This window comes from Capra hircus, chromosome 1 (genome assembly GCF_001704415.2).
Source record: "Capra hircus breed San Clemente chromosome 1, ASM170441v1, whole genome shotgun sequence".
Lineage (NCBI taxonomy): Eukaryota > Metazoa > Chordata > Mammalia > Artiodactyla > Bovidae > Capra > Capra hircus.
In genome coordinates, this window is record NC_030808.1 from 44,245,088 (window position 1) to 44,258,568 (window position 13,481).

The 13,481-nt window shown below is 38.4% G+C and overlaps 1 protein-coding gene across 2 annotated transcripts in view; it reads left to right on the top strand.

The window, feature by feature from the left end:
* CMSS1 (cms1 ribosomal small subunit homolog (yeast)) overlaps nucleotides 1-13,481 on the top strand; it is a 397,827-nt gene that overhangs the window by 364,477 nt on the left and 19,869 nt on the right. For both annotated transcript variants that reach the window (XM_018058548.1, XM_018058605.1), the window contains exons 3-4: nucleotides 8,766-8,837; nucleotides 11,518-11,647. In XM_018058548.1, coding sequence (XP_017914037.1) covers nucleotides 8,766-8,837; nucleotides 11,518-11,647 — 202 coding nt within the window. The remainder of the gene's footprint in view (nucleotides 1-8,765; nucleotides 8,838-11,517; nucleotides 11,648-13,481) is intronic.

Sequence of the window (13,481 nt, forward strand, 5' to 3'; positions counted from 1 at the left end):
TGGTGGGCTGCTGTCTATGGGGTCGCACAGAGTTGGACACAACTGAAGCAACTTAGCAGCAGCAGCAGCAGTGTCCTGGGGTCTGGGTACAGTCTGTCCTCTGACCCCTAGTGATTTACATTCCTCCCATATGCAGAATGGTTCTTCCCTCTAGCCCAGCTCAGATGGTAAAGAATCCGCCTGCATTGCAGGAGAACTAGGTTCAATCCCTGGGTCAGAAAGATCCCCTGGAGGAGGGCATGGCAACCCACTCCAGTAATCTTGCTTGGAGAATCCCATGGACAGAGGAGCCTGGCAGACTGCACTCCATACAGTTGGAAAGAGTGGGACACGACTGAGCGACTAACGCTACTACTACTACATATGCAGAATATATTCACCCTTCCCCAAGGCTGCAAAAATCTGATGCCATTATAGCATGAGTTCAGTGCCCAGAATTTCATTGTATAGATCAAGTCCACATGCAGTTGAGGTTCCTTGGATTTAATCCCTTAAGTATAGCTCTTTGAGTATATTTCTTCTCAACCTGTGTAACTAAAGAGACAAGTTATGTAACCTCTATGTATCCAACACCAAGCAGTAAGACAAACACTGGATGACTTTATAGACATTTCTGTTCAAACCAGAGGAACGGAGTCATTGGTCCACAACATTCAGAAAGTGTTGGGAGTTTCTTAATTAAGTCTTAAGGCTCAAGGTCTTATGGTTCTTGGCTCTGCTCTTTAGGTTCTTGTTCTGTCCTTTGAGTCATCCTCTCTTTAAAAAAAAAAAAATGAAAGGTAACATGTATTTGCAACTAAGCAGCTCTTTCAGCTTGCTTCTTGACAATAGAAATCTGAGGGTTTATCTCTGATCTTCTCAGTTTCTGAATATATAACTACTTTAGGAATTTTGTGGGTTTCCTATGATTCTTCTGGGGATTTACTCTATTAGACAGAAGTCACACCCACAAATCTTTTCCAGATAAACCATCTTTTTTTTTTTTTTCCCCAAACTTTAACCTTTTTATTTTGTATCAAAGTGAAGTGAAATTTGCTCGGTCATGTCCAGCTCTTTGTGACTCCATGGACTGTATGGTCCATAGAATTCTCTAGGCCAGAATACAGGAGTGGGCAGCCTTTCCCTTCTCCAGGGGATCTTCCCAATCCAGGGATCAATCCCAGGTCTTACACATTACAGGCAGATTCTTTTATCAGCTGAGCCACAAGGGAAGCCCATTTTGTATTGGGATATAGCCAGTTAACAATGTTTGTAGTTTCTGGTGAACAGCAAAGGGACCTAACCATACATATATATGTGTCCATTCCCCCTAAACCCAACTCCCACCCAGGCTGGCACATAACATTGAGTAGAGTTCCATGTGCTATGCAATGGAATATTACTCTGCCATTAAAATGAATGAAATAATGTCATTTGCAGCAACATGAATAGACCTAGAGAGTGTCATACTGAGTGAAATAAATCAGACAGAGAAGGAGAAATATCGTATGGCCTCCCTTATATGTGGAATCTAAAAAGAAATGATACAAAATGAACTTACAGAACAGAAACAGATAAAGCCTTCTGTACCTTGGGCCTCAGCTGAGACAATTACTGGACAAGACCCCTTAAGCTTCCTAGACTTGTGTTTGAGAGAATTGCCAAGGCACACCTTTAATTTCTTTAAAGACTTTTGTTTGTTAATTTGGCTGCAATGTGGAGCTTGTGGGATCCTAGTTCCTTGCTTCTGCTGCTGCTAAGTCACTTCAGTCATGTTCAACTCTGTGCAACCCCATAGACAGCAGCCCACCAGGCTCCTCTGTCCCTGGGATTCTCCAGGCAAGAATACTGGAGTGGGTTACCATTTCCTTCTCCAGTGTATGAATGTGAAAAGTGAAAGTGAAGTCACTCAGTTGTGTCCTACTCTTAGCAACCCCATGGACTGCAGCCTGCCAGGCTCCTGCATCCATGGGATTTTCCAGGCAAGAGTACTGGAGTGGGGTGCCATTTCCTTCTCCCCTATTTCCTTGACCAGGTATCAAACCTGGGCCCTCAGAAGTTAAAGTACAGAGTCCTAACCACTGAACTGCCAGGGAATTCCCTTTCAAGATTTCTTATGTGATTGTGTCTCTGTCCAAAAGTTTTGAACAGTGTGCTCAGATACTATCCATCTATCACCTTATTTTTGATACATTTCAAAGTAATTTGCAAAATCAGTACAATCTGCTCAGATGCTTCACCACGCATATTATTTTTTAAAGTTCAATATTTACTTTAAAATAAATATGTATTTTAATATTTAATATAAATATTATCAAAATATTTATAAATAAATAAAAATTTTTAAGTTCTTTTTTTTCCCTTTTAAAGTAAAGTTGACATACAAAAAAATACAGAAGTGTCGAATGTCTTCTTCAAAACTGCTTACCCCTGAGGCAACCATTGTTCTGATGTTTTCCCCCCAAAATTAGTTTTCCTTTTTCTAGAATTTCACACAAATTAAATCATACAGGGTACACTCTTTGGCTCTAGATGTCTTTTATTCAGCACAATATTATTTAGATTCATCTGTGTTGATGGTAGTGGTCTTTCTTTGTTTTCTCTTTCTCTTTTGTTTTGCTGAGTGTATTAGTCTGTAGTGCTGTCATAACAAAGTGCCTGGGTGGTGTAAACAACAGAATTGTATTTCTCACAGTTTTGGAAGGTGGAAGTCCATGGTCAAGGTGTTGACAGGTGTGGTTCCTCCTGGTGCTTTTCTCTTTGGCTTGTGAATGGCTGCCTTTTCACTATGTCCTCATGTGGTCTAATTCTGTGTATGTACATTCATGGTGTCTTTTCCTCCTCCTGCAAAGACACAAGTCCTGCTGGATTATGACCTCATCTCTATGATCTCTTTATCTTTAATTGCCTCTTTAAAGGCCCTGTCTCCAAATATGGTCACATTAGGGATTGGGGCTTCAGCATATAAATTATGGGGGTCACAATTCAGTCCATAACACTAAATAATTTCAATTATATGAATGTGTCACAGTTTATTATCCATTATTCTATTAATGGATGCCTGTGACTATTTCTTGTTAGGGTCTATTATGAATAAATCTGTAATCAACATTCATGTACAAGCCTTTTTGTTAACATAAATCTTTATTTCCCTTGAGTAAACACACAGGAATAGAACTGCTGGATCATATTTAGTTTTGTACAAACTGCTAGACTTTTTTTCAAAACTGAGTGTTCCATTTTTCCACTTACACTGTCAGTATATTAGTTTCACTTGCCTTATTCTCTTATCAACTTTTGGAGTAATCAGTCTTTTTATTTAAACATTTTGGTGAGTGTATATTGAATGACTTTTGACCAAACCAAATAAGCAGTTCTAAGTTGCTTGTTTTTTAAATATTTACTCATTTATTTTATTTATTTTTGGGTGTGCTGGGTCCTCATTACTGCACATAGGCTTTCTCTAGCCAAGGTGTGTGGGCTTCTCATCGAAGTGGCTTCTGCTGTTATGGGGCACAGTCTCTAGAGCTGAGGGCTCACTCATGACACACAGGCTTAGTTGCCCCACAACATGTGGAATCTTCCCGGACCAGGGATTGAACCCATGTTCACAACATTGGCAGGCAGATTCCTAATCACTGGACCATGAAGGAGGTCCCTACGTTGTCTTAATTTTTACAGTAAACATGCTTGTTTTTGTTATAAAATTTGTTATAAATTTTATCTTTTTACCAAAGCAATAATCAGACACTATTAAAGGTTTTTTCACCGCTTCCCTGGTGGCTCAGAGGTTAAAACGTCTGCCTAGAATGCAGGAGACCCAGGTTCAATCCCTGGATTGGGAAGATCCCCTGGAGAAGGAAATGGCAACCCACTCAAGTACTCTTGCCTGGAGAATCCCATGGAGTGAGGAGCCTGGTAGGCTACAGTCTATGGGGTCGCAAAGTGTTGGACACGACTGAGTGACTTCAAGACAACGATGATGACAATTAAAGGTTTTTAGTGGAAAAACAGCAATCTTCTTCCCTTCTCTTATCTAAGTCTTTCCTCAGTGGCAGCCACTCTCAGTCTTTAACTGTTTTTCTTATTTGCTACCTTATATTTTATATTGCAGTTTCTTGACTTCCCAATTTTTGACATTATCTCCCTGAGGTGGCATACAAAGACATGATCCTGTCATCTGTGCCCTAGTCCCTCTCCAGCTGCTACCTCCTCTGCCAACACAATATTACATTTTGGTTACAGCAGTTGTCACTCTTTCATTATTATGACCATGGAAACACTGCTTAATGCCGAGAAAAAGAGAAGCTATAATCATCTCTACTTTCTTATACAACTGTTTATTTTCATGGCATTAATAATTACCTCATTTCTTCATTTGCCTGACTTGCTATGTTCCTGTTGTTAATTGCTCCCATATGTTACAACATCTCTTCCACATGCCCATAAATAATATTTTCCATATGCTCAAGTAGAACAGTTATTGTCCTTTCCTATGCATCTCCACACTCTTTTTTCCACTTGGAACTGGTTATTTTCTAGACTTGCAGAGCAACTGAGATTTCTCTTTGCTATTCCCTCAGTTGTCTTCTGGATTGGTTTCTCTATTTTCTGAATCCTATGTCATCCTCTTTCTTAATTTAGCCCTTTATTGTGATGGAATAGAGCCTTTCGTATCTGCAAGTAGGAAGTAAATTTTTTGAGACCTTAAATATCTGAGAATGTTTACTGAAATCTAAACGTTTTCCTTTTAACTTGACTGATAGTTTTTCTGGGTATAAAAAAATCTATAATTTGCGAATAAAATTTCCCTATAATTTTGAAAGCTTTGTCTCGCTGAGTTCTGGCTTTCATTACTGTTGTTGCAAGGTCTGACACTATTATTTTCTTTGACCTTTTTATTATTTATGTTACTGTTTTTCTTTTGAAGTTCTTAGAGTCTTTTGTTTGTCCATGATGTTCTGAAATTTCATAGTAGTTTTCCTTAGTGTGGGTATTTTTCTTATCCATTGTACTGTATACTTAATGGACTTTGAATTTGCAGTTTCATGTTCTAGAAAGTTTCTTTTAGTTCAGAAAGTTTTTCTTATTTTTTATCACTTCTTTCCCACTGTTTTATATGATTCTTACTTTCTATAATACCTTTTATTGTCATGTTGACTCTCTTAAGCTGATTCTCTAATTTTGTTACTACTTTTTTCTTATTATTTTTCATCTTTCTGGAAGATTTTTCTACTTTTCTTCAAGCCTTCCTCCTGTATTTTTATTCCAACTTTCTTATTTGTTTTAATGTTTAATTTTTTTCTGATTTTTTTCCCCTTGTGTATAGCATCCTGTTTTTGTTTCATAGCTGGAAATTCTTTCCTCATCTCTCTGTGAATACTAATTGTAATTGTTTTGAATAATTTGTAATCATTTTGTTTGTAATTGTACTTCTAAGAATAGTATTGTAATTGTAATTTGTTTCCTTGGGGTTCTTTTTTCTTTTTGTTTATTTGCTCTCATGTTAGAGACTTTCCTTAGATGTCTGATTAGCTTTCTAGTCATATTGAAGAGAGATATGCTAAAAAGTTGATGGAAAACTGTTGTGCATCAATGGGACTTGTCAGTTAGTAGACCTTTTGGTAGGGTGATATGATAAGAAAGCAGGACTTTTACTATGGAACCCCCAAAGTCACTCTCTTGTAGCATTTGTCTTAGGTCATTTTATTTTTCCAGAGAAGAATTCAGTAGTCTCCTGTCTGTACTGTATAACCTGGCTTGAGACATCCTGAAAGAGGAACAAGAAAAGGAGATGAGTCTCAGTCTCTGCCCTGTCTCCCCTGTGCTAGACTTCTTGGTCTTATTCTCTCCAGAGCATAAATCTCCAGTCTTCTGTCAGGAAGAGCAAGATGAGAGGAAGCAGTAATAGGATAATTGCTTGGCTGCCTGGACAGAAGATAGAGCCAGATGGGAGTAGGAAGGAGGCAAATTGTTCTAAATGTAAACTTTCATCCAGTCTCTTTTTATTTCAAGCCCTTCCCCCTCAGTAGTACCCTGTACCACCGACTACTCAACCTTTTCAGGGCCCAGTAGGTGAAACAGACACACTTATTGCTAGCTGCCAGCTCGCTAGAAACTCAGGGCCTAGCTATCTCTCTCCCTCTGCTAAATAGCATCCATCCAGTTTCAGCCACTTTCCATTTTTCAAAACATTGTTGAAATCTCTCCACTACTGTTGTCCTCTCTTCTGGTTTCTTGGTCCTTATAGATTTATATCTTTTCAGTTTCCTTTATTTTCATTTAGTAGTGTTTTGAAAATGATTTGCCATGGTTAAAACCAGAAGCCTCATTCTTAAAGAATATAATTTTTGACACTTTAAGTAATTGAAAACATACCCCCAATTAATTGCTTTTCTAAATGCTTTATAAGTTTTTCTGTTAAATGTTTTGGGACAAATGTGATTCTTCTAAATCTTTAACTTCATGCTCCAGGTACATATTTTAAAAATCACTGCATAAAGAAATGACATTACTTTATTACCTGCCAAAGACAGATACTGTTGAAATTGATTCTTTAAATGGTTAGCTGGCTGGCTGTGGTGCTTCCTCATCTTCTTACCTCATCTCTCTGAGGGTAAACATCAGCATTTGTAATGCAGTTAGCAAAGTTTAAGAAGTTTCAATACTGTGGGATTTGTATTTCTTCATAAAGTCATCTTACTTCTATGGAAATTGACCCCATAAACTTGCATCTTCCTTAGCATCCTACTGCAGCCAGCTAAAGTGACTGCTCCCAGAAAATAAATATCATACTGTATTTCCTTTAAGATGATGGAAGAATTTGAACCTAATATACAGAATCTTGACAAAAGCAATTGTCAAGCCTGTTTTTTTTTTTTTCTTTGCATGATTCAGAATTGTTGATTTTTTTTTTTCCTTCTGGAATTGGAGAATCCATGTCCTTATAACTGAGCTCATTTCCACATTTAATTTCTGTTGTGTTTAATTAGCTTTGTAAACCTAACATGAATACAGCTCCACACATTGAACATACTCTCAGAGAGCACCTCCATTTGCTCAATAGGGAAATGAAATAGATTTTGCATTTGCTTCCCCAAAACCTTGCTGCTGGTGACAAGATACTGCAGTATGCCTTGAGGCACCTAGGGATCTACTAACTGTATGCAGGTTTTGCCATAGGAGCATAAGCCGATGTTGACCTGATCTGTAACTGGACTCTTAGGACTGTCTGGCAGCTTCTGTGACATATTAGCGGCCATGGCCCCGGTTCTAATTGGCATCAAATTAGAGTGTATCTGCATCTACAAGACAGTTTAACTTTCTAAATAAGAGAGATCATAATATCTTTCTTTCTTTAGCTATGATACTTTTGTACTTTGCAGGGTTTTTGTTTTAACTAAGAACCAGCTGAGATTTCAAGATTCCCATTTGAATCTACTTCTCTACCACTGAAATAGAGTCTAGAAACTGCTGGTCCTGGCCCCATGTCTTGAAGAAATTATGTAGCATTATATTTCTCTGGCTTCAGGCCATAGGCATTCTTAATCTTCAGACTGTCTGCAAACTTTAATAGAAAGCTTCATCTGTAATCATTTTAAACAGAACCAGTGGAGACAAGATTGCTGTAGTTAGTAGTTTACCAGCTAAAACTGAGTACTCTCTAGTTGGAATGGAAACTCAATGAAGAAAAAACTTGGAATAAGTTTTCACTTACGTTTTATATCTTACTTGGCAACTGGTTTGAAAATGTTGCATAAAAGATCCAACACAGGAAACATTTTATACAACTGCTTATGATTAATAAATATGGAATTTGAAGCATTCCATTTTATAAATCAAAGTCTTAGCCCAAATTTCCTGTTTTTCTACACTTTAAAAAAAAACCCTTAGGGTAAAAATAGCACTAAACTGTATAGGGTACTCCAGGGGTCAAGGCAACAGGCAAAATCAATTACTCAGGATGCCATGGTGCTGAGACTTTTGTCAGACCATTAGCAGAAACATTCATTTTATAGTCACTATAGATAAGGCATTTGGTGCAGCTGGTTTTATAAAAATGTAAGTAAATATATCCTACTTCAGATTTTGTGTGCCTATTGAGAAGAGGAAAGAAATGGATAACAAAATGATAAGTCAGTGGCTTGGAAATACAGTCTCACACATTGCTGGTTCGTAGACCACACCAGTCATGCTAGTCAGACTTTTATTTTTACTACATCTTAATTTTAACCATATCTCTTTCTGCCTATATTTTACAAACCTGGCCACTGTCTTCCACTTTGAATACCCTGCACCACCACCTCAAAACATATATTCACTCACTCACACATTTTGACCTTTGTTCATAGACTTTCCTGTCTTAGATCATCTGCACTTTCTCACTTTTACAAATTCTGTCAGCCAGCCCCTGCATGATAGCCTACAGTAGATGTTGCAACATTTCTTTGTCCGTATTACCAAGATATTCTGAAGAATACATGCATGACAATAGGTACTTTGGGATTCATACCATTAGTTGACACCTCATCATGCTAAGTGAAGTGAAAGTCGCTTAGTCGTGTCTGACTCTTTGCGACTCCATGTACTATATAGTCCATGGAATTCTCCAGAAATCCAGGCTAGAATATTGGAGTGGATAACTGTTCCCTTCTCCGGGGGATCTTCCTCACCCAGGGATCAAATGCAGGGCTACCACACCGCAGGCAGATTCTTTATCAGCTGAGCCACCAGGGAATGGCTCATCATGCTAAGATGAAAGTTTTCTCATTTATGTTTCTTTATAGCCTAAAGAATGTTTCTTGATACAACCAAAGGAAACAAATGAAGATGCCACCAAGACCAGGAAGAGGAAAAAGGTAATATTAGTTATTTTTTACAGTGGTATGGCCCTGTATGGTTTTCATCACATTGGTTTTTTTTTGTTTGTTTGTTTTTCTTTTTTTTTTCATCACATTGTTATATCGTGTACTTTGATGAGGCAGTTATTGTAATCCCCACTTTAGAGATGCAAAAGTTGTAAAACTCATTGAGCTTTGGTGACTCTCTTAAGGTCACTAGTAATAAGTGTTTTTGCTGGAGCTAAAAATAAATTCTTCGAATTCCTATTTCAGTCTTGTGGATTACCAGGCATCTTTGTTACCCTGTGTTTTCACTGTGGTTAGAAGTCAGACATGGGTTTCTAATTCTAGAAGTGGCCCAGAGCTGTCCTGCCCTCTGGCCCCTCTGGATTTATCCAAGAAAAGAAATTTACCAACCTTCTTTTCTTAACCATTTCATTTTTAAAAAATCTTATATCTCAGAGTATTAATAAGAAAAGATTAAGCAGATGAAAGTAGTGTAAGTATAAGGCATTTCTGACTCTAAGTTTGAACCATAATTTAAAGCAAAAGACTACCCTTGCATTTTCAGACTTGCCTGTGAACATATGGGAAACTCTGTTGCTCCTATACAGACTTTTCTTATGGCTCAGCCTTGAAGAAAGTGTGGTTAGCTTTGACCTTCTACCACTGTTATGAAAACAGCAGTGTAATTCTCTCCCTGCCAAGAAGGGTCTACTGCTGTAGTCAGCAGAGGAAATATGATTGGGATTAGAGGAAAGAAGATGGATGCAAACCAATTACTTAACAGCAAGCTTTTAGAAAACTGAGAGTGTGTGTGCCTATGTTTTCCTTGCCTGCATATGGCCAAATAGGAAGATGGGAGATGCCAAATTGGCTGAGGTTTGGCAAGTCCTTAAAGAAATGACTTTAACTTCCCTTTGATAGTTTGTACACTAATAGCCTCAAGAGTGTTACGTTCTTGGGGCTCAAGGTCAGAACTCTAGCTAGATAGTTTAGCCTTGGCTGAGGTCATGCTGAAATCTGCCCACTGATATATATATATATTTTTTGTAAAGTTGATTCATTTAACAGAGCTTTGTTCTTGGCAATGGTATGAAAAGGAACATAGTATGGACGGAGGGGGAAAAAGGTGGCGTAGGAAGCAAGGAAGGGCCTTTCTGAATTTTTGGTGAAATATTAGAAAGATATAAGAAGGGAAATTCATGATGAAAGTTAAATGAACAATTTATGTTCCTAGTACATTGCAGGCATTTGGAATATGCTACACAAATAAATCCAAATCAAAATAGATGTTGTAGAGCATTTCCTGTTCTGCTTTTTATGGGGCCAATTCGAGATATCTCTCCCAAGACTTGAGCATTGAGGGTCTTAAGTGCCCTTTTCCAGTGTGCTCCTTTGCTGGGATTACTCCTGCAGCTCTTGAATCCCAGAAATCCAAACTGAAACTCAATGCCTTAAGATCCAGGTTACACAAGAAATTCTCAAATTCTACTCTCCCAGGAATACACATTGTCTGAAGCTTAGAAAGGGGTTTCCATAAGCAACAAGATTTACTGACTTTTAGGACTTCCTTGGTGAAAGTCATAGTTGCACAGTCGTGTCCAACTATTTGCGACCCAATGCACTATAGCCCACCAGGCTCCTCTGCGTGGAATTCTCCAGGCAAGAATACTGAAGTGGGCAGCCATTTCCTTCTCCAGGGGATCTTCTCAACCCAGGGATCAAACCCAGGTCTCCCATATTGCAGGCAGATTCTTTACCCTCTGAGCCATCAGGGAAGCCCAAGGTGGCTCAGCGATTAAAGAATCCACCTGCCAGTATGGGAGACACGGGTTCAATCCCCGATCCAGGAAGATCTCACTTGTCGCAAAGCAACTAAGCCCGTGTACCACAACTGTTGAGTCTGTGCTCCAAGGCCCGGGAGATGCAACTACTCAGCTTACGTGTGGCAACTACTGAAGCCCGAGCACCCTGGCCCACACTCCACAAAAAGAGAAGTCACCACAGTGAGAAGCCAGCACACCACAACTGGAAAGTAGCCCCTGCTTGCCACAACTAGAGAAAAGCCTGTGCGGCAATGAAAACCCAGCATGGCCAAAATAAATAAATAAAGAAATAGTAAAATAAATAAAAACTCTAAAAAAGAAAAAAAAAAAACCCACAAGGATCATTTACAGAAACTGACCACATGCCTGGGCATAATGCAAATGTCAGTTAACAGTTTTTAAAGAAATTGTATCACACTGACTGCAAGCTCTGTATATAACACAAGTAAGTGAAAGAATCAAAAAATAAAATAAACACTTACTGACTTTTAACAGAAAATACCTGGAGAATCCCAGGGATGGGGCAGCCTGGTGGGCTGCCATCTATGGGGTCTCACAGAGTTGGACATGACTGAAGCGACTTAGCAGCAGCAGCAGCAGCAGCAGCACGTATTATAGACTCCTGCAAAATTTGTAGTTCTCCTAGAAATCATAGACCAAGGAGTCTCTTAGATCATCCACTTTTCAAAGCAGTAGTTACGTCTAAAAAGTATCTTTCAAGTTTTCTCAAGTGTATTTACTAGAACTCCCATTCATGCTTGGCCATCACCAGAACCTATTTACAGTTTAAATGCCAGAGTTATCAACCTATCCTCGGCCAAATGCCACTCAAAAAATCTGTCTTCCTATTTTTACTTCTTTCTCATCAGAAGAAAATTACTGATATTCTTGCAAGATCAGAGCCAAAACCAGGGACACCTGAAGACCTACAGAAGCTGATGAAGGGCTATTACAGCAGCAGTCGCTCAGTGATTGAATTAGAAGAACTAACCCTACCAGGTGCAACCAGGCTTCCTGTTCTTCCCTCTAATGACCGTGTTTTCCATGTGCTGGTACTCCTTTCCTGAACCTTTTCATTTTAACTGTTGCATGATTTCTTCATTAAGATGCTAAATGGTATTTGTTCAATCTAATAGATTGGTAAATTTTTTTACTGCAAAGGTAGTGGGTGTGTTTTGGGGGCAGATTTTTCAATGAATAAGAATCGTTAACGAAGATAGAAGTTAAATAAAAATAAAGCACACATTTAAAAGTAGAGGTGATTAATTTACTCATCCTTTATAGACAAGAACTTAAGCTTTAATAACATTCTAGTTCTGTTGTTGCCCTCATCGTGGATGTCTAGTCATTGTTCTGCTTTTAGGGTAGTATTTTAGCTTCCAACCAAGACTTTCTCAAGCAAACCATCTAAAGATATGAACAAAATTCTACATTTTTTAGCAAGGCTGACACCTCACCATGTATGATTCTTAAGTATACTATTAAATGAGATCTACTGCCTTAGAATATTTATAATTAAGTTAAAAATATTGGAAAATTCTTTTAAAAACCAATTTTAATGAATTTCAAAATAATGACATGATCTATTACTCTTTCGTTCTGAGACTGAAGAAAATAGATGTCGTAAAATCAAACAACAAAATATCGGGCACCACGGCTTCAGATGAGCTATCTGTAGACTACTAGGAATATCTAACACCGCTTTTGGAAAAAGTCAGAGGTGGCTTGATTTCCTTTTTCCATTACAACTTTATACTTTCTAGAGACTCGAGAAGCTGAAAAACAGCCCGTTCCCTGAATTTTTATAATTCTTTCATAAAATGATGTGTGCATGGTTTTTTTTTAATGCACACTGGATTGGAGACACCAGTTCCCCTGTCTGTTCCTTTTCCAAAAGAAATGCCCTGTAGAGAATTGAAGGAACTCATTTCTACATGAGTGAGTCCTGAAGTTTCCTACTTACTGAGCTCAGAAACCCCAATAGCAATTAGCGATGACTCTTCTAAGCACAGCAGCTCCTCAGGAGGAGAGCTCCTCCTGACTCCTCTATCTCAGGAACCAGGTGCTGTAACAAAGCCTCTTCAAGGTTTAACTGCAGTTTGATTTCATTGTGACTCAGCAGTCAATTTTCCCTTCCAGTTCTTTGTTAGAATTGCAGAGAGTCAAAAGTCAGAAGAACCCTTTAAGGAGTCACTTGAGTTCCATAGTGAGTTTATATTATATCATCATTAGAGTTCAATAATATAGTTAGGTAAGAATATGTGGTCATGATTGACTTAGGGGAAAATATTTAAAATATGTTAAAAGAAGACTGTTGTAGCCAAAAGGAACAGGTTTTCATTTTTAGTTAAGAAATTAGGCCATTCTGAGTCACAGTGTATGAAAACATCATAAGGTTTTAGAGAAAAGGCCCATCACTACACCGTCAGGGCCGAGACAGAGAGGAGGTCTCTGTTATTTGAAGGAGGGACATGCCATCGGTTATCAGAACAGTCTCAGGAAGGGGCATATATTACTTATATGGATATAAGTAATAAAATACTGTTCCTATTTAGTTTGCCCAGTGTCTGACTTGGTTGTGGTTTGCACGTTGTTTGTGTCTGTAGGGAAGGAACATGTCTTTTCAATTAATACTGTGCACTGTACATTGTTAATGTCATATACATGGGAACTTAATTAGAGTTTTGAAGCAAGAATCACTTAGAGCTAACTTAGCTGTCCTCCTGAGAGCTGCATTGTAGTTCAGATCAGTGCTAAATGCCTGTAAGCAACTGAATCACCCAGAAACTTAAAAAGCAAATTCCCAGGCCCAGCCCCAAGGAATTCTGACTTA